A 19,722-nucleotide genomic window follows, 5' to 3' on the forward strand; every position below is an offset into this window, starting at 1 on the left:
TACCAACCAAGAACCAGTAATGATTAAGGCGCGGTTTCCACCAGTTGGAAAAAAAGGTTCGTGCACTGGAGGTACAAATTTTGCATAGACTCCACCTCTGTTCCTCTGGTTTTCCATCCTTGTATGAAGAAGGGCACTGGGAGGAGGGTGGGAATTTAAGTGTTTAAAATATAAGACCATGAACAGGCCCTTAATTGTGAGATAATTGTGATATACAATCTTTTAAAAATTGTGGTAAAAAAAGTAACATAAAATGTACCCTCTTAACTATTTCTGAGTATACAGTTGAGTAGTATTAAGTATATTCACATCAACAATCTCCAGAACTTTTTCATCTTTCAAAATGAAACACTATACCCATTAAAAAATGTCTCCCCATTTCTCTCTCTCCCCAGCCCCTGGTTACCATTCTACTTTCTGTTTCTATGAATTTGACCACTCTAGATAACTCACATAATGGAATTGTACAGTATTTGTCTTTTTCTGATTGGCTTATTTCACTGTCCTCAGGGTTCATTCAGTTATAGCTTATGTCAGAATTCCCTTCCTTTTTAAGGGTAATATTCCATTGTATGGGATATACCACATTCTGTTTATCCATTCATCTGTCAGTGGACACTTGGGTTGCTTCCACCTCTTGGCTATTGTGAATAATGCCTCTATGAACCTGGGTGTGCAGATACCTCAGGTCCCTGCTTTTAATTCTTTTGATATCTATATCCAGAAATGGGATTGCTGCATCATGTGGTAATTCTATTTTTAATTTTTTTAAGGAACCACTGTACTGTTTTAGTGGCTCCACCATTTTATATTCCCACCAACAGTGCACAAGTGTTCCAATTTTTCCACATACTTGCCCAGACTTGTTATTTTCTCTCTCTTTTTTAATAGTAGCCATCCTAAATCAGTGTGAGGTGATACTGTGGTTTAATTTGCATTTCCCTAATGATTAGTGATGTTGAGCATTATTTCATATGCTTATTGGTCATTTGTATATCCTCTTTGGAGAAATGTTTATTCAAGTTCATTTTTTAATCAGATGACATATAATCTTACTAAGTCTTGATTCCACCACTATAAAGGCATCAAGTTCTTAGTGCTTCATTATTTGCCAAAGACAACTAGCTAGAGGAAGATACAGTTGAAAATGTGTTGTAGCACAGGGAAATATATACAGGATCTCGTGGTGGCTCACAGTGAAAGAGAATGTGACAATGAATGTATGCATGTTCATGTATAACTGAAAAATTGTGCTCTACACTGGAATTTGAGACAACATTGTAGAAATGACTATAACTCAATTAAAAAATGTGTTCACAAGCAACAGAAGGAGGGCATTCTTGATCTGAATTATAATAAGTGGGGTGAACCCTAATGTACTATAAACAGTGACCACTGTTGGCAGGAAGAACTTTATTTTCCCATAAAGTTATGTCTGCTTTTGAGATATTCTCAGTGAACAAATTGAAGAGACCACATGTCATAGTCTCTTCAATTTTGGAGTGGAAGGGACCATAAATATCTTCTCCCGTCTCTTCATGTTGCAAATAAGGAAATCAAACCCAAGAGAGAGAGTCATCTGCAGCAAGTTGATGGGAAAACTGCAGTGAGGACTCAGACCTCCTAACTCTCAGCCCTGGTCTTTCCTCGTTACACATGTAGAACCTTTATTCTTCACCTTCAAGAACAGGTCTCAACCTTGGCACTATGACGTCTTGGGCCAGTTAATTCTTTGTTGCGTGTGGCTGTCCATTGCCCTGTAGGATGTTTAGCAGCGTCCCTGGCCCTTACCCACTAGAAGCCAGGAGCACCCCTCCTCCCCAGCTGTGACAACCAAAGATGTCTCTAGACTTTGCCAAATGTTCCCTAGACGGCAAAGCCCCCCCAACCCCATTTGAGAACCACTTCACTAGAAGATAAGGCATCTATTATTCTGTTTCCACATTAATTTTCACTTTCAAGTTGAAAATAAGGAGTGATCAAGACAAATCACTAAAGGCTGGAAGAGAAATAATATGAATATAATTCATATTAATTGGTTAGTGATGTCTCAAGCCCACTTCCTTTCTCAGCAGGCAAGTGCTGAGGACTGCCTAGGAATGCAGGAAAGTGGCCCCTGGAACCAGGGCAGGCTTCCCCAGGTTTCCTTACAACATGAGGTCGAACCGTGATAACTTGGAGCTGCCTACTGTTTCCTTGCTTCATTTAAACTCAAGGTAACTGTCCCGAGTGACACTTGCTAGCTCCCATTTCTCTGTATCTGCTGTGTCTACTGAGTCTAGTCTGGTTTTTATAAAAATGAGACGTTACAGAGTCTCACACTGCAGGCCCTTCACTCACTTTATATCCTCCCCATAGCAGATCGTGGTATCTTCAGTAAGAAGTTCACATGCAAATCCTATATTTTCAGCAGTTTCTACAACAGAATAAGAATAAGTCAAATGTTACTCCTACTAATGAATTTAATAATGAACTTTATCTAGAAATGATTATTTTTTTCAATTAATGAAATAACCAGATTCAATCAAATAATGTTGTTTTTCTCTAGCAGTGTAGGGAAATCACATAAAGAAAAAAAATCCCTTTCTCAGTAATAAAATAAGTGTAAGTCAAAGTCTGGCTGAGATGCTTTCAATAATAAAATGTGCTATATCAAATACATAAACTGATTATTTAATAAATCAATGTTCATTGAAATATTGAACACATTTAGCTCCTGTGGTTTAATTATTCAGATATGGGGTGGGGTGATAACCATTTCCACAAGCCATGGGGCTCCTACCAGAGATTTTTTCCCCCTTTTCCACCACCACCACCCACACCATTACTTGTTTAAGGTCAAGACTTAATCCCTTAGCTCATCAGAGGCTATACCCCATCAACAATGTCAATCAGATTAAGAGATATTATCAAATGTCCCATGGGAGGCTCATGGAGTAAAGAAATCAATGCCAAACAACTCCTTGTTGAGCTCTGAGTTTAAAAATTAAAATCTTCCCTTGGGGATAAAATTTTAATTGTAACTTTCAAGCAATAAAAGGGGCAAGAAAACAAAAGTTGTCATTCAGCATTTTTGACTGTTCCTCTCTGCCCAACAAATGGCAAAGAGCTAGGGAGGACAGAAAGGACCAGAGGGGTGATGACCCTTTCAGGAAAGGAACCCGCGGCTGGCTGGAGAGATAAGATGAAATGCAGTCAGCAAGACACGACCAGCTGCTCAATGTTAAGGAAAAAACGCTGCTACTGAGGGAGTTTCAGGACGGATGCAGTCGGGGCGGGGGCTGGAATAACAGAGGAGGATTTCTTAGGGAAAGCGTCTCTGTCTCAAAGAAACAGACAGTGTTTGTGCAGGATGGAAAGTCTGAGAAGGTCATCCTGAGCAAAGGAAACAGGGCTGTGAATATTTGTGAGTTAACAGATATGATTCCTTGCAAACTGAATTACCCTTTTTGTCTCCAGTAAGCACCCAGATCTTAATGTCAGCTTTTGAAAGTTTTGAAATGGTTTCTGGGACTCCATCCTGTAGCCTGTCTTCAATAGCTGTAGCTCCCAATAGCTGGAATGAACGTTAAAAGAAAGAAATTGGCAAATATGCAAAAAATTTTTTGTAACTGTAGTTCACCAACCTATAAAAAGAAGGGCTAATTATATACTCCAGTTGGTACTCTACTGGGGCCAATGGCCATTGTTAACAGAGAAGGGTGCCATGTTTCACACTCACCAAAAGTCAAACAGCCAAAACCTTTATTCTTAAAATAATTTACTAAAACAAAAATGTAAGTACAAATCAAGGACATATAAACACTTTCACTCTGTGTATATTGCTTTACACAGACACAAGCCAATTTCTCTTGCTATTTATTGAACATTGCCCTTTAAACTCTACATGCAATAAGTATTAAACTTTGAAAAATCTCTTTACAAATGATATATTTTTCTTATCTGAAGATTTTGCAAAACATAAATTATTTAAGTAATTCTTACAGTATAATAAGTATATGCTGGTTGATTATTGTGTAAAAATCATAATGAGTTTTTAATAAGTGCTAAAAATAATAGAATAAAAATTTCAGTGTTTTCTGTCTTTTGGTTTCTCATAATGGCAACTTCTATTTTGTCTGCTGAACAAAAGAAATTCAGATGACCTAGTTCTTTCTACTCTACCAATTTCAAATACTGAAGTTAGAATCTTTCAAGCTTGTGATCAAAAATGTAATAAGAACCTCATAAAATTTCCAATTCTGTTTGGCATATCAAGGAAAAATTAATTAAGGTTAAAACTCACAATTAAGTCTTTTTCAATCTCTTCATATACTTTATCCAGAGCTTCATCTCGGTTGGTTGAAGCTATGCTGGCAGCCATAAACTTTTTATTCCATTCCTGAAATTCTTTTTCTTCAATTTCCTTATAGCAAAGGCACAGGGTCCTAAGGGTCTCACTTGCAAAGATCTGTTTTATTTAAAAGACAATCCATCCACCGAAAGGATAGTTAATTTTATGTAATTCAAGATCAAGTCTGAAATCTAAATTTGAGGTTATACAGTGGGAGAATTTAAAAAGAATATGGCGAAAGATGGTAGATTCTGTGTACATACATTTCATAGAGGAGATTAACCAAATACCTTGTTTTTCTAAGTATTCTCAAGATCCTGGGACTATATATTAGTTAAAGGGATAAATATACCTTTCTTCTAAATCAAGTCACAAGAATGAAACAAACAAACACCTTTTTCTCTTAACAACTAAGGAAATAACAGACCAAGGAAGCTGCCTTGGGGTATAATGATGTTGTAAACTAGACCTGACAAATTTATAATTTGTTCCCACGAACTGTTACAAGTCCAATCAGCTGTGAACTCTCAACCAAGCATTATTCCCTCAAACCAATTCTGAGCCACTGTTAAAGCTGAGATAAAACATTTTTACGAAAAAGAGTGTCTTGAGGATTTAATCATGGTCAACATATTTAAGCCATTTTAATTTGCTTAAAAAGGAACCAGTAAAAATGTTTCATGACTTCACAGTCACATCTTTGTCCAGCCAAAATGGCAGAACTGGTTCACCCAGCTGAGGGTTTGCTTTCAAAGATTCTTTAGAAGGTTCTGTGTGTATTTGATTAGACCGCCATTGTTTGCAGCCTCATGAGAAATTATCCATTGTAACTGCTTCCGCAACACATAGAACCTTAAAATGTGACCCCACTTAGTAACAACGTATTCACCAGGCTTCTTTCTGAAGGACATCTGGCCCCCAAACTCAGACCTCACTTCAACGGAGGGGAAGAAAGAGCTCTTACGAAGCACCTACTAAGGGCTAAGGACTCTGCAAGCTGCTGTCCCTTGCACCAACCCTCCGTGGTAGGAAATACCCCCTTCCTCTTTCACACGGGCCATTAATGATTCATCTGAGACGTCAACCATTCACCCCAAGGACACAAAACAAGAAAAGAGGCAGAACTGAAGCATCGTGTCTGACAGATACACTCAGTACCTCATTGCCATCATATAGAACCAAAACAATGGGAGGATTGGTAGGCAATTCTAAAACAGAAATTTCCAGAAGCATCCCAAATGACTGTAGTATCACTGGACCAGGAACATAGTCCCCCAAAATAACAAGTTTGAAGTGATGACAGCCAAACTGATTCTCTAACAAGGATATCAGAACTCAACTATCCAGTGCATTGCTCTGTCACGCCCCATCGTACATGAACGCTATCTTTCCTTCACTGTCCACCAGGAGGTTGGTGGAATTCTTGGAGATCACACAGATATTGAGACAACAGCACAGTATGCTTATGTAGCCTGCTCAAGGTCACCGGAAGAGAGACCAGACTTTCTCCTGGGTCAGTCCTGCAGATCCTGCCAGCCTGGATGCTGGGAACAGGCACCAAGGTCATTTTCTAGGAAGTCAGTGTCAGGGGCAGAGCCAGAACCAGCCTGCCATGTTCCTACTTTGGTGCTCTTTGCATTCAACTAGACCAAGACAACAGAAGGGTCAACAGTCAAAATGAAGCTTCCACTCCAGCTCAAGATAGTCCCAGAAGCCAAGTTTGGAGTCTGTGGCACACAGAGTGGAAGTGAGACTTACATCCAGGGCATCCTGTGTCTCTTGTTTCGTAGGATTCATGCGATGTAACCGCTCATAAATCACAGTGTCAGCACCTTTACAGTAAAGCCTGATGTTGCCTTCTGGGGTTCTTACTAGTAGCAAGGGAAGAAAAGCAAGTAATAAAGTGATTGTTGGATTTCTTAATAGAAAACTACATTTATAAAGTTAATTTGAAGTGTTATAGCACTAAAAACAATTCATAATTAGTTTAAAATCATCAATGTACCTAGAAAAAATGTTGGTAAGCCACCCTCTACCTAGAATGTAACAGTGAAATAAATATGAAGTTTCATTCAGTCGGCTCTGTTTTCCACATCCTTGCTTATTCTATCAGCAAATATTTTTTTGACTTCCTACTATGTGCCATGCCCTATGCTGGTTAATTCCTTCCACACAGAACCTTCTTTGTCCAGGCCAACCAACAGAAATCTTTCTCACCTATAAACCCGTAACAGTACTACCTGTAATAACTCCAACCATAACACAACTCCTTGTGACAATTTTCTTGGAATTTCTGATCTGTGCAGTAATTTAATTATGTGTTTCATCACTAACTAGATTTGAAATTCTCCAAGACAGATGCCAGGCATGATAATCAGCCCAGATGAATGCTAGGCACCCAGGAAGTACTCAGTAAAATGAGCCTAATCAGAGTTCAGGAGACAGTTAACCCTCTATATCTTATTGGTTAAAAATCCAGTGTCATAGTGGAAAATCTTGTGGACACCAGTTAACTGAGTGATCAAAGTTAACGTGACCAACAATCACGTGCCTTCTGATGTGATATGCTCGGAAAGGCACGGCACCGACGATGTTCTCTTTCAGCCAACAGTGCATCATCTGACTCCAACAGGGAACATCAGACAAACCCAAATTGAGGGACCATCTACAACATAACAGGTGTGTGCTTTTCCTAAGTGTCAATGTATGAAAGATCAAAAACAGGTTCTGGAACTCTTCGAGAATAAAGGAGACCAGAGTAATAAAAATCTAATGCAATGTAGAATCCTGGGCTGGATCCTGAACCAGAAAGAAGAATCCTTGTAAAATCTGAAAATGTCCTGTAGATTAGATAATAATAGTGTAATGTTGAGGTTTCTGATTCTGATCACCGTACTATATACATAAATAAGCGAATGTTCATGTTCTCAGAAAATACCTACTTAAGTTATTGGGGGAAATGGGCATTAGATCTGCAGCTGACTCTCAAATGGGTCAGAAAACAAGAACTTATAAATAATGGCAAAGAATGTGTAACCAGTGCTAACAACCAGTGGATATGGGAGAATATACAGAACTTCTTTAAAGAGTTCTTGCAGTTTTTCTGCAAGTTTGAAATTATTTCAAAGTACGAACTTAAGAAATGTCAATATTTGGAAGTGATCATCTCCTCCACTTGGTGGTGTGTTGTAATGGGCCTGGACTGGACGTCTGATTTTGATTCATAAGCATAGCCTCGCTTTTCTCCAAACTCCTCTCCTGCTGCACCCTCCCTTCCCTGAGGTTCCTCAAGTGTCCAGCAGAAGAGCTCGGAGGGACTCACAAAATAAGAGCTCACGTTGTGGATCAACCACCCATGGAGCTGCCACCTCCGATTCAGCAGCTGGCGGCCCATATGGACAAAGAACGCCAACATTCGCAAGATTCAGATCTGATACTGCAGCTGTCCCTTTTGTGATGGACATTGTGCAGAATGAGGGAAAAAACACTGGTTTCAACAAGTGTGTGGAAATCCTCCAGAGCCAAGGGGTTCATTCTTTGCCCGTCTTCTCCTGGTGCCACTAAATAAAGCATGCGTCTCAATCAGCGATTTATAGACATGCTCTGAAGGAGGCCTACCAATGATGGACATTCGCTTCCGGTCACTGTTGAAGTCTAAAATGGCGAGAACTTTGTAGGTCCTCTCAGTGCCCAACTCACTGATGGTGATCGTGTTCTGGGTCCTGGCGAGGAAGGCAAAGCCGAAGTTCCTGGCAGCGCTTACCAGAGCGCCTTCATCAGGAGAGGCCGCCTGGTAGTTGAGTTGACCTAACAAAGGAGGCAGGAGAGAAAACCAGAAAAGCTGGAAAACCAAATGCAAAGTCTACCAGTGTGGTTCACACGGTGGGTGAGGATGCGTAGTTACCCTCGGTATCTGCCGGGGACTGTTCCAGGAGCTCCCACAGGTACCAAGTTCTGTGGATGCTGGAGTCCCTCATGTAAAATGGCAGACTACAGTGAATATGGTTGACACCCCATGGCCCCCAGCATCTGCGGCCACAGAGGACCAACTGTATTTCAAAACCCGAAACATCCCCAAGAAAACAAGTCACCGATTTTTAAGGAATATGCCAACATTAAAGTTTTTGAACTTTAAAGTTTTATTTCTAATTATAAGCAGTAATATAAACTAGAAGTTAAAAAAAAAACTGGTCAAGAATAGGAAAAAAAAAAAAATCTCATAATCCCACCAGCCAGAGGAAAAAAACAACATTGCTGACATTTTGTGACAATTTCTTCCCGTCCTTTTGGAGATGCTATTTCTGTAATAGTTTCTATCATGCTAAATACACATTTACATCCTGATTATTTGAGCATGTTATCACAGCTTTAAAAATTCCTTCTATACATTATTTTAAATGAATATAACCTGTGAATGTAGCATGCGACCACTTTCCCGTTAGAGGAACTTAGTTCCTTTCCAATTTTTTTTTTACTCTTAGAAATGACATTGTAATAATCATTCTGTTTGTACAAAGGTTCTTTTGACTGCTTTTCTGAGCATAGCTTCCTTGTAGTGAGTTAAAGAATACTGATCATTTTTAAACCTGTTGGCATATAGATGACTCACTTGTTTTCCAAAAAGGTGTACTAGCGTATCTTTTCTCTAGAACAGTGTGCTTACTTCACCTTAGCTATATTCTCATACCTTAAAAAAATCGCAAAATGTATCAATCTGTTCAATATCTTGATATTTAAAAGTTTAATAAACTGCCTCTCATTCACAACTATCGTGAAACAACAGGAGTAAACCTCACAATGTTGAGCAAAAGAAGCCAGACGTACAAACTATGAGCTTCCATCTGCACAAACCACAAAACAGACAAAGCCAACCCATGCTACTCAGAGTCAGGACAGTAGATACCCCTGGAGGGGCAAGACTGGAAGGGAACACGAAAAGGACTTCTACAGGGATTGATAATGTTCTGTTTTTAAACATCTAAGTACTCATGACAAAGGCGTATTCAGCTTGTGAGAATTCACTGAGCTCTATGCTTGTCTCTATAAGCATGCTGTACATTGGTAAACAATTAAAAAAAAAAAGAGCTCTCTATGTATCCAAGATTTTCTATTTTTCTACTCATAGTCCTTCTGCCTCAAAGTAGAAGGAAAAGTATTTCTATGGTCAGATGAATTTCCACAGGAAAAGGCATTTCATTTTCCACCATGGTTTTGACCAGGATACAAACCCTGGACGGACGGGCAGCTCTTTGCACCATCAGTCTGCAGGGAGTCGGATGCTCCAGAGTGAACGGCTTAGGTAGAGCTGAACGCCCCTCCCTGCCCTCTTCCCTTCACACACGTGCTCAGATGGTTCACTCTAAGTCAGTATCGATCACATCCAAAGATGACTGGTTGGTCTCTGTTCACCCAGAAAGTCATATACCACAAGTTACAAATGTACTTGCTAAATCCAGCCATTCTGCAAACACACACACATGCCAGAGGGTAAAATATTTAACCAGCGCTAAACAAGCAGCAGTGAGAACACGATCCCCTCCCTTCAGCGAGTTTCGCTGCCAGAGATGGATTGCATCATACTGAAGGGGAACTTATTTCCAACAGAAAAAAGGAACAAAATGATAAAAGGCGGTAAAGTTCCCACAAGTAAGACAATCATATCAGGAACAAGCATTGATATTTTTATCATTAGAAGAAAACCCTGCCATTTTGTCCTAGTAAGAGGCTCACAGAATTGCAGGGTCCACTGGGAGGTGTTTCAGAGACCTGGTCCAAACTCCAACTCGATGTTTGTAGGAGGCAACTTGGACTAAAAATTAACCCCCTGAAACCATTTCTGAAGAGAACTCTGTTTACCACACACTTACATGCAACCCAAGAGACTTTTTCTTTTACAGACTAATTTGTGGATCACGGAACTGATGCAAATAAAAACGTGCTCAGACAACAAACCCCACCCCTCACTATCCTGATTCCATTCTGGCTGATAATCTTCCGGTCACCAGGCGTGCAACAAGTTACCTCTCAGACGAGTCCCTCCCCTCAGTCCCCTCACTCCCTTCACATCGTCTGCTGGATGTCCCCCACATTGGTCACTCTCTCACCCTTCCCAAAGACCCCACGCTATCCAGGTCCTCACTTTCCTCACTGCAGTGTGTCCCTGATCCAAACTCCTAAAACACAGCTCTCTCATCATAATCTCATGGTGCGTCCCAACTTAAAGGCCTTCTGGTGCAGAAGATGCCTCCAAGCCTTTCACATTCTGCTCTGACATAGCCTCTGCCAGAGGCAAGAATCTAAGATGGCCCTAAGGCCACCCACCTCCACCGCCCTTCCCCCACCGGGTACATACACACTTTCTCCCAGTTAGTTATTCAAGCAAACTCTAATCTAGGTACTGCCAAGAAGGGATTTTTACAGATATAATCAAGGTCCAAACTGGTTGACCTTAAGGATATTATCTGGGTATTCCCAACCTAACTGGGTCAGTCCTCAAAAGAGACAGGGCTCTGCTCAGGGAGAGAGATTTGAAGCATAAAAGGGGTTTGATGGAAGGGAAATTCTCCATGGCTGGCTTTGAAGATGGAAGGAAACATGTGGCAAGGAAGGAGAGAGGCCTCTGGGAGCAGAGCAAGCAAGGAAATGGAGACCTCCGTCCTGCAACCACAGAGACCTGAATCGTGCCATAAGCTTGGAAGAGGACACTGACCTCCAGATGACAATGTGGCCTGACCTGGAGGGAGATTCTTAGCAGAGAACCCAGTCATGTGGTGCCCAGACCCCTGACCTAAAGAACTGTGAGCTAATGAATAAGCCACCGGGTTGCAGTGATCCATCACAGAGCAGTAGACAACCAACGCAGCGTCTCCACACTTGGCCTCCGTGTGCCCCACGTGTACTCAACGCTTGGGCCACATAAACTATCTGTTGGACACGCACGAAAGGATTCTGTCCCCTCTCTTGTTGATGTTGTGCGTAATAAAAGGAACCAATCTCCACTATTCTTGTAAAAGAGGGAATGCGAGCAGAGGCACACCAGCATGGTGTGGGGTGGAGGGACTCAGTTAAAGTGAGTTTTCACCTGCCTTCTGAGCTCAGGCAGGTCTTTGTGCTTTCTGGGTCTGAATTTCTGTCCCTAAAAATTTGGAGGAGTTATCCCCAAGGTCCGTTCCAATGGACCCTTTTCAAGATACTTATATGTATCAAAGCCAAAATCAATTTCTCTTTTAGCCTCCTGCACCTAGGAATCCAACTTGCCTTCATTTTCAGTGTCCAGAGCAATTGCCTACCACAGGCTACGTGGGGAAAAGATTCCTCAGGATGTACCACTCTGCCTCAGTGGACAGTGGGTCAAAGAGCTACACAATGTCAGGCTGGAAAGGGCTTTGAACTCCAGTCTTCCTCCTGCAACACTGAGGAAGCTATTGCCCAGACAGACGGCTGTATTGTATGTGATGGCAGGAACCAAAACTGTTACGCCCATCTCCAGCGCACAGTCCAGGGCTCTTCCCATAAAATTGCAGAAAGAAAACAGACTGTAAGATGAATGTACACTTGGCTAAGCTGGCTGGTTAGCTTTCAAATTAACACCACCACACACTCAAAAAAAAGGAGAATGGTTTTACTAATGAGTCAAAACGTAAGAGAACCAAGTTGCTTAAAAATATCGCACTTGATCCTTATGTGAGTACAACGTGCTGGGCTGGTCAAACAGACCTTGACCTCTGCTTCGGTTGTTCGTGACCTGGTCTTACCCCTTTCTATCTGCCCCCACTTGGCTCGCTGAGAGTCCCTTCCATGTATCCACCCCGATCTGAATTCTGCTGTTATCTTGGCTTTATTGCACTATTAGATTCATCCTTGAAGAACAAGTTTCTCTGAAGCCTGCTGCAAGAGATCACATACAGCTTCTGCGCATTCAGTTTTTAGGCCTGTTTCTCCTCTGGAGGTTTTATCCACTACGTGTGAAACCTCAGGGTCAGAAAATGGAGAGGGACGTTCGTATGCTGTGCTGATTAAAGTGGAAAATGGACATGCCAAACAGGTGCCTTTTGCTCTTTCCAGAGTGCACATGTTTAATCTCTGTAATTTATCATTATGTCCGTATGTGATAAAGAACTCTAAGAACTCTGCAGAGTATCGTGTAAGTCAGCTTTGCGTGTTCCCATGCAAATGCACATACATAAATTATGCTCCTTTGAATGAAAAAGGCACCTTAAGGAGGCCTCAGCTTTGGCAGCTATTATATCCAACCCAAGACATATCTAATCTAGAAAATAAGTTCTCTCTGAAATTATTCAGTCATAAAGATTGCCCAAGTTTCAAGTCCACTTCCAATCCAGATAAGGTTTGACTCTTCCCTCTCCATAAATATTAAGTAATCAGACAGTGGGAAGATTTTGAGTCTTCTCTTAATGCGAGTCAATCATTTCTCCTACCGATAAGATTTCATTTCCAAAGTGATAAACACATCTGGAGCTAGAATTGCGAAGGAGATGTACATTTTTGGAGGCCAGGAGCCTGTTTCATGGTTTGCTGCCCCATGTACCATCTAGTGGAAGGGGACCACGGACCTTCATCACCTGGGTGGAGGTTTGACAAACCTGTCATGCGCACAACTTTACTGGCATTCAGGTCCCGAGCACGAGTTATCTGTAAACTGAGAACGCTGGTCTCCTGTGTCCGAGGTGTGAGAGGACCACTCACCGTCCAGCCTGTCCACCATGACCGTGTGGCACACCGCCAGCAGGAAGAAGAACTGTCGTACTCCCGGCTCCTTCCCCGACTGGATTTGCTCGATGAGATAATGGTCATAAAATGCAAGCTTCCCGTCAGCATACATATTCCAGCTAAAATCCACCTGCTGCAAGAAGAGGAGGAAGAAAAGAAAATGTGATTTGGGCAGAACAAACGATAGGAACTTTTCTTTGAAGCCACGTCTTCAGGCAAACATCACCTTAGGACCTGAACACATTTTGGATGTCAGGAGGCTCACACCTGTCTTAAAACAAAACGACAGCCTGTTGTGAGTCGAATTGTGTCCCCCTCTAAAAGGACACCTCGGGGTCCTAAACCTGGCACCTGGGAACAGGACCTTCTTTGGAAATAAGGTTTTGTTGGATGGAATCAAGTGAAGATGAGGTTATACTGGATTAGAATGGGCCCTAACCCAGTGACTGGTAATCTTTATAAAAGGAGGGAAATCTGGACACAGGCACACAGGGAGAAGGCCATGTGATGACAGAGGCAGATTTCTGAGTGTTGTGTCTGCAAAGCCAAGGAGTACCAAGGACAGCAGGCAACCACCAGAAGCCGGGAAGAAGCAGAGAAGGATCCTGCCTTAGGGACTGCCTCCAGAGGGAATGGATCCTACTGACACATGAATTCAAACTTCTCGCCTCCAGAGCTGCGAGGGAATGCATTTCTGTTGTTTTAAGCTACCCATTCCGTGGTAGTTTGTGACAGCCCAGGAAACTCATACACACCCCAAAGGATTTTGTAAGTGAAAGGACTCACCTCTGCTTTGCTATGATTGTGCTGAGAAGTGTCCTGATGGTCTCCTGAGAAACAAACAGGACAAACAAACTGAGTCTGTGGGTCTTACAGCCTGTTTCTGGGCAGCCCTCGAGTTAAGAACGGCTTCAACAAGAGTGGTGTAAATGGTTTTTCAAGAGTGGTTAAAAACAAGCAGAACATACAGAAGAAGAAGAATATTTGATACAGACCACATGTGGTCTGCAGAGGCCAAAATATTCCCTATTTGGCTCTTTGCAGAAAAAGTTTGCTGGCCCCTGGTCTAGAGGTTCCAATACTGGGGCCTGTCCCTCAACACTGCAATCTCCTCTGGGGCCAGAATCCTGTCCTTTAAAGTACTTCATGTCCCCCAGCTCAGAAGGGGCTGCCACCACTCTCAGGGGAACCCCATCCTCAGCCCCTTGGTTTCCCACCTTGCTCACTGATGTGATGAGAAATTATACTCACAGTAGACAGTTTCCTCCAAGTGGCAAGCATATGACATTCTTATAGCTTTGTAAAAAAAAATTGTACTGTCTTTATTTAATCAGCCCCTGGCACCCACCATTCTACTTTCTGACCCTATGAGTTTGACTCCTCTGAGTACCTCACATACATGGAATCATACAGTATGTGTCCCTTTATGTCTGGCTTATTTCACTTAGCATAACGTCCTCAAGGGTCATCCAAGTGATAGCATGTGTCAGAATCTCCTTCATTTTTAAGGCTGAATAACCCCATTGTGTGTAAACACCACATTTTCCTTTTCCATTCACCCACTGATGGGCACTTAGAAGTAAGTTTGGTTACTTCTACACTTAGCTATTGTGAATAATGCTGCTACAAACGTGGGACTGCTGGATCACAGAGCAGGTTAATTTTCTGAGGAGTGTGTGCCTGTTTCTGACTCCTGACCTCCCCATGCCTGCGATCCCAGTGCCACCACGGATGCCGCTTGGGAAGCATCACCCGAGTGACCACCAGGGCTCTGCACTGGGACAGGGGAGCCACTCTGGGAAGGTGGCCTCTGGTCAGACACGATCAGGGACTGAGTCATGGCTTCCACTCACCGTAAATGTGCCCATTGATGCAGCACTTTTTAAAGGTCATGATATTCTGTGTGAGTGTCCCCGTCTTATCAGAGAAGATGTAATGGATCTGCCCCAGCTGCTCGTTCAGCGTGGTGGTTCTCGCCTTTGCGGGCGTGTCCTTCTCAGCATAGTACATCTGCAGGTCCCAGTTGATGAAGTGACTCTGCCCAAGACGAATCACTTCCACGCTAGGAAGGCAAAAGATGACTTTCAACAGAGTTTTCAGGCACAAGGCAGGCACTGGGTCTCGTCCCCACTTTGCACTTTGTACGGGGGTGAGCTACTTATCCGCAAAGACACAAGCCCTGCAGTGACCCATGTGCCCAGCCTCGGGGTTCTCCTGACCAAACAGATCTTTCTCCAACTTCAGGTTCAAACCGCCCTCTCAGTGTCATTTCCCACCCACTCCCGAGCCCATCCGGCCATGGCGCCCCATGCTTAGAACACACAGCCCATGTGGGTGACATGGTAACACCGCAGGGGACACCATACGATGTGGCAATACCTACTCTGCTCTCATTCTGCATCGCACTCAGGGACATCTGGAATGTCCAGCTCCCCCCAGTTGTATGGCAAAGGGAGGGACGGTCCACTAGGCTACGCACCCCTGTGTGCTCTCAAGCAGGGCAGAGGGCTTTTGGCAAATAACCCCTAAATTGTGATTTCACACTGTGAAAAAGCACAACTTTTTCCTTAATTCTTATAAGGTTACAGAATGTCCAAAATACAATATTCTAAAATGGATCGTTTCCACTTAAAAACTATCACTATAGCTCAGTGGTACAGCATGTGCTTGACATGCACGAGGTCCTGGGTTCAATTCCCAGTGCCTCTGTTAAGGGAAAAATAAACAAATAAATAAGCAAAGAGAACAATCACACAGCCTGTGAAAAAAAAATTCTGCAATTCAAAAAAAAACTATTTAAAAAAACTCTTATAATTAATTAAATATGTCTCAGTTATAAAGAAGCTGTACACACATCCAGCAACTATTCGGTAGGCAAAGGATGTCTTTATAATATGCTAAACAGATGGAAAGATAACGCCCACCATCTCTCCTCCCTTAAGTATTTCCTGAGTGCCTACTATGTGCCAGACACCATCCTAGTACAGGGATGGCACATCAGTAAACAAAAGAGACAAAATCCTTGCTTTCAAGGAGGTTACCTTCTAGTGGAGATGGACAAGTAAATAAAGCAGTAAATATACACTACAGCAGGTGCTGGAGATTCTCTGTAGAAAATCAAAGCATGGTAAGGGGAAACAGAGACCAATAGGCAGTGGAAGAGATCTTTAAGATACAGTGGGTCCGGAAAAGCCAGGAGTATAAGATGATATTTGAGTAGAGACCTGAAGGAAATAAAAGAGCAGCCACGTAGATATGGGAGAAGGATGTCCCAGGCAGAGGTCAGAGCAGGCGCAAAGGCCCTGGGGCAGGCACTGGTACAGCCAAGGAGTTCAAGAAGGCTTGGGGGAGCCCAGGGAGTGGGCAGAGGAGCTGGAGGTGATGGTTAGGTGTGGAGGCCAGAGCACCAGATTGCGCTGGGCCTTGAGGATCCTAGTGTGGCTTTGATGAGTCTATTCTGAATGGGACGGTAAGCTACTGTAGGGCTAGAAACCAAGTGGAGATACCCTCTGAAATGACCTGATCAATTATGTTTCAAAAGGACCTTTACATCCAAGAGAAACACCAAAAAATCTTATTAGTCACATGCCATGACCGTTTTAAACCTAAAACCACACATACAGTTTATTTTATAACATATATTTATAAATAGAGACAAAATAATCTGTATAGTAATTCCCCTAACAAAGGTAAAACTCATCTCAGTTTTGTTTTTCTTTTTTTTTAAAGTAACTGTAAACACTTGGCTCCCCACGGCTTCACTCTTCACTAAAAGAACAACAGTGACTCCATGTAATAAAATTAAAAATAAAACAAATGCACATGTAATAAAATTAAAATAAAATAAATGCTTCTAATTACAGGTGTGCACGTGGTCCTGTATGCCTCTGGGCTATTACTTATTGGAACTAAGAGCAGACTCCTTGGTATATTTCAAGACACAATTTCTCTCCTGATGGCCTAAAGTTCAACTGACCAGTACAGTGAACTTTGATATTAAAAAAGGAAAAAAGGAAGAAATACCACAAAACAAGGTGATTACCATTTGTCAGAGATACGACCCTAATGCTTCCATTGCAGTGGAGGCTGAGATGAGAAACAGAGCATTTGGAGAGGCTGAAGGTGGGTACGGAGGGTGGTATTCCCATCAGAAGGGAGCCTCCAGGAAGCCCAGTGAGTTTTACAAGCCTTAGGTGTAGCAGGTGGTAATAAGGAAGGCACACATAAAAGGTTAGGAAGGCTGCTGGAAAGGAAAACAACTTAAGTTTTTTTTCCATGGCATTCTAAATCTTCACCCAGCTCTTCCTTATGGTTGGGCTTTGAAGCCCAGTGAGAGGGAATCTTGCCCAGCGACTGACTGCAGGGGTAGAGTTCGATCTCTGAACTCTGGCAGCCTTATCCATAAAGTGGCTGAGATACGAGGTGCCGTGCCTGGCACAGAGCAGACACGCCAACGTTAATTTCCTTTCCCTCAGTTACCCTCGATTCTGAAATGAAAGCTGTTTTCTTACTTGTTCCTTATGACGTCTGAAACGACTGTTGCTAGCAATGAAGGTGCTAAGTTGGGAAGATGTATCATGTTCTTTGCTTAAAGCAAAAAGTCAGAGAGAAGACAGCCTTACCTGACGTAGAGAGAGATGGGCACCAGGGTGTTTAGAACAATGATGTAGCCCCAGAAATTCAGGAAGCCACGGTAGGAGGGAGTAGCGTCCTCCCCACTGTAGAGGTACCAAGAGTAATTGCCGACTTGAGCTTCCCAGTAAGCATGGCCGATAGCAAGGCCCGCGGAGAGCAAGATGAGAACAACAAAGATCTAAAAGACATACAACAGTTACGTTTATTCTTACCTAATACTTTACATACTTATGGTAACTTAGTAGTCTGTAAAAACAACACACTTAAACTATAAACAGTTCCATACAAATGCTTGGAAAGTCTATTTGATTTTTGTGATTGATTGACTTATCCTATACACTACATGTAAGGTGCGGTTTCGTTCCCAAAATTATCTTTCAGAAGAGAAGGTGGTGTCTTACATTCCAACCCTTACGTGGAGATGAGTTAACATAGCAGGGCTGAGACTGCCATCCTCAGAAGTCCTGCTTGCCAGGGTGGCCACTGGCTGGCACGTGGGAACTTAGATTTTGGAAGGGTTTCCCGATTCCTTATTTCTTATTCCTCGGTAAGAATGGCTCACTGTGCCTAACTGTTTGTGTAAAACAGTATGGCTTATGCTGCCCGCCCACATTCCTTTGGGGAGTCTGGAATTTTGGTACATGCCCGGCAGGCAGTGTCTACATGATGGTTCCCCAGTAAGACGCAGGCAGAGTCTCTAACGAGCTTCCCTAATACTCCACACGGGCTGACACAAATTGTCGCTGGGGCCGAGAAGTGTCTTCTGGGTGTGACCTCACTGGGAGAGGACTCTTGGAAGCCCGTGCCGGGTTTCCCCCGAACTTTGCTCGATTAGCCTTCTCCCTTTGCTGGTCTTGCTTTGTGATGAGTTATAATAGGTCCTAACTGTGAGGACAACTACCCACTGAATTCTGTGAGTCCTCCTCGAGAATCACTGAAACTGGGGATGGTTCCTGGGGACCCCGGCACACCTTATACCTAAACTTGCCTTATATTTGGACTTAAACAGCATATGTTGGGGGAGAGAAAGGTTTGCTTTTAAAAGAACCATTATGAGAAACTAACAGCAACTAAAATCAACCCCACGTTGACTTCAGAAGCCCAGTGCCACTGGCTTATTTCGAGCTCCCTGGTTTCCCAACTGGTCACTCCAGTCATCCACTCAGGGCGCCCCACAACCGAAATCTCCATTCCCAGAGAGATTCTCTTATTAGAAATGTAACATTTCTGTGAAAAGGTGAGGGAACCTCCTCTCCCCACCACCAGAGTTCTTCCACCTGCCTACAGAGATGAGACTGCATGAGAACAACACACAACAAAACTAGAAGCACCACAATCAACTAGAACAGAAGATAAATACCGTGTAAACCATGTAGTTCATCAAGTAATCAATTTTAGTTCTTTTAAATCTGGTTTTCCCACTATTCTTCATCATTTTAGTGTCAGCGCCTAAAAAAGGAAACTTCAATACGATCAACAGTCGGGAAAATCAATTCACCAGCACGTCAATAAAACGACTTTCTTTGGTTTCAACAAAGAAGGGACAGAAAATCAATTTCCTCCTTTAAATCTTTAATGAGCGTTTGGATCAATTTCCCAAAAGACCCTGAAAGTACCTGCAAAAATGACCAATCCATGGCAGAAGTCGGTGTTTCTGATCACACAGCCGCGTAACAAAATTCTGTCAGCATCCAAAGGAAAACTGGTCTTTCTCCAAAATAGTGTTCCTGTAAACTTATCTAGTCGGTTATTCGGTTCCTCACATTCAATAAAACCTTTTTAAAAAGATAGGATTCACATAAGTACACGCATATGAAAGAGTTTCTGGCTTTAATTAATAGGGTCTAAATCAAGCCATTAAAATTTAAAACAAAATAAGACATGTTAGCACAAACCATCAAATGTTGCCAAGGAATTTTCTTTTTGGAGATACTGGTGTGTGATTTCCAGTGCCATTTTGAACTTTAAATTGGTTTCTCTAAAAGGAGAGAGGGGGAAAAAAAGAACCGAACAAATTTCAGAAT

General features: G+C 42.4%; 1 protein-coding gene across 2 annotated transcripts in view; it reads right to left on the bottom strand.

Annotated features, from left to right (window-relative positions):
• The window catches only part of ATP8B1 (ATPase phospholipid transporting 8B1), a 102,301-nt gene that overhangs the window by 12,515 nt on the left and 70,064 nt on the right, over positions 1–19,722 (bottom strand). For both annotated transcript variants that reach the window (XM_031441843.2, XM_064480365.1), the window contains exons 9-21: positions 19,594–19,676; positions 19,315–19,473; positions 19,059–19,147; positions 17,686–17,876; positions 14,917–15,125; positions 13,850–13,893; positions 13,040–13,196; positions 7,952–8,140; positions 6,092–6,204; positions 4,286–4,450; positions 3,445–3,556; positions 2,341–2,416; positions 4–136 (exon numbers count right to left, since the gene is read on the bottom strand). In XM_031441843.2, the coding sequence (XP_031297703.1) occupies positions 4–136; positions 2,341–2,416; positions 3,445–3,556; positions 4,286–4,450; positions 6,092–6,204; positions 7,952–8,140; positions 13,040–13,196; positions 13,850–13,893; positions 14,917–15,125; positions 17,686–17,876; positions 19,059–19,147; positions 19,315–19,473; positions 19,594–19,676 (1,720 nt within the window). The remainder of the gene's footprint in view (positions 1–3; positions 137–2,340; positions 2,417–3,444; positions 3,557–4,285; positions 4,451–6,091; positions 6,205–7,951; positions 8,141–13,039; positions 13,197–13,849; positions 13,894–14,916; positions 15,126–17,685; positions 17,877–19,058; positions 19,148–19,314; positions 19,474–19,593; positions 19,677–19,722) is intronic.

This window comes from Camelus dromedarius, chromosome 28 (genome assembly GCF_036321535.1).
Source record: "Camelus dromedarius isolate mCamDro1 chromosome 28, mCamDro1.pat, whole genome shotgun sequence".
In the NCBI taxonomy this organism is placed as follows: domain Eukaryota; kingdom Metazoa; phylum Chordata; class Mammalia; order Artiodactyla; family Camelidae; genus Camelus; species Camelus dromedarius.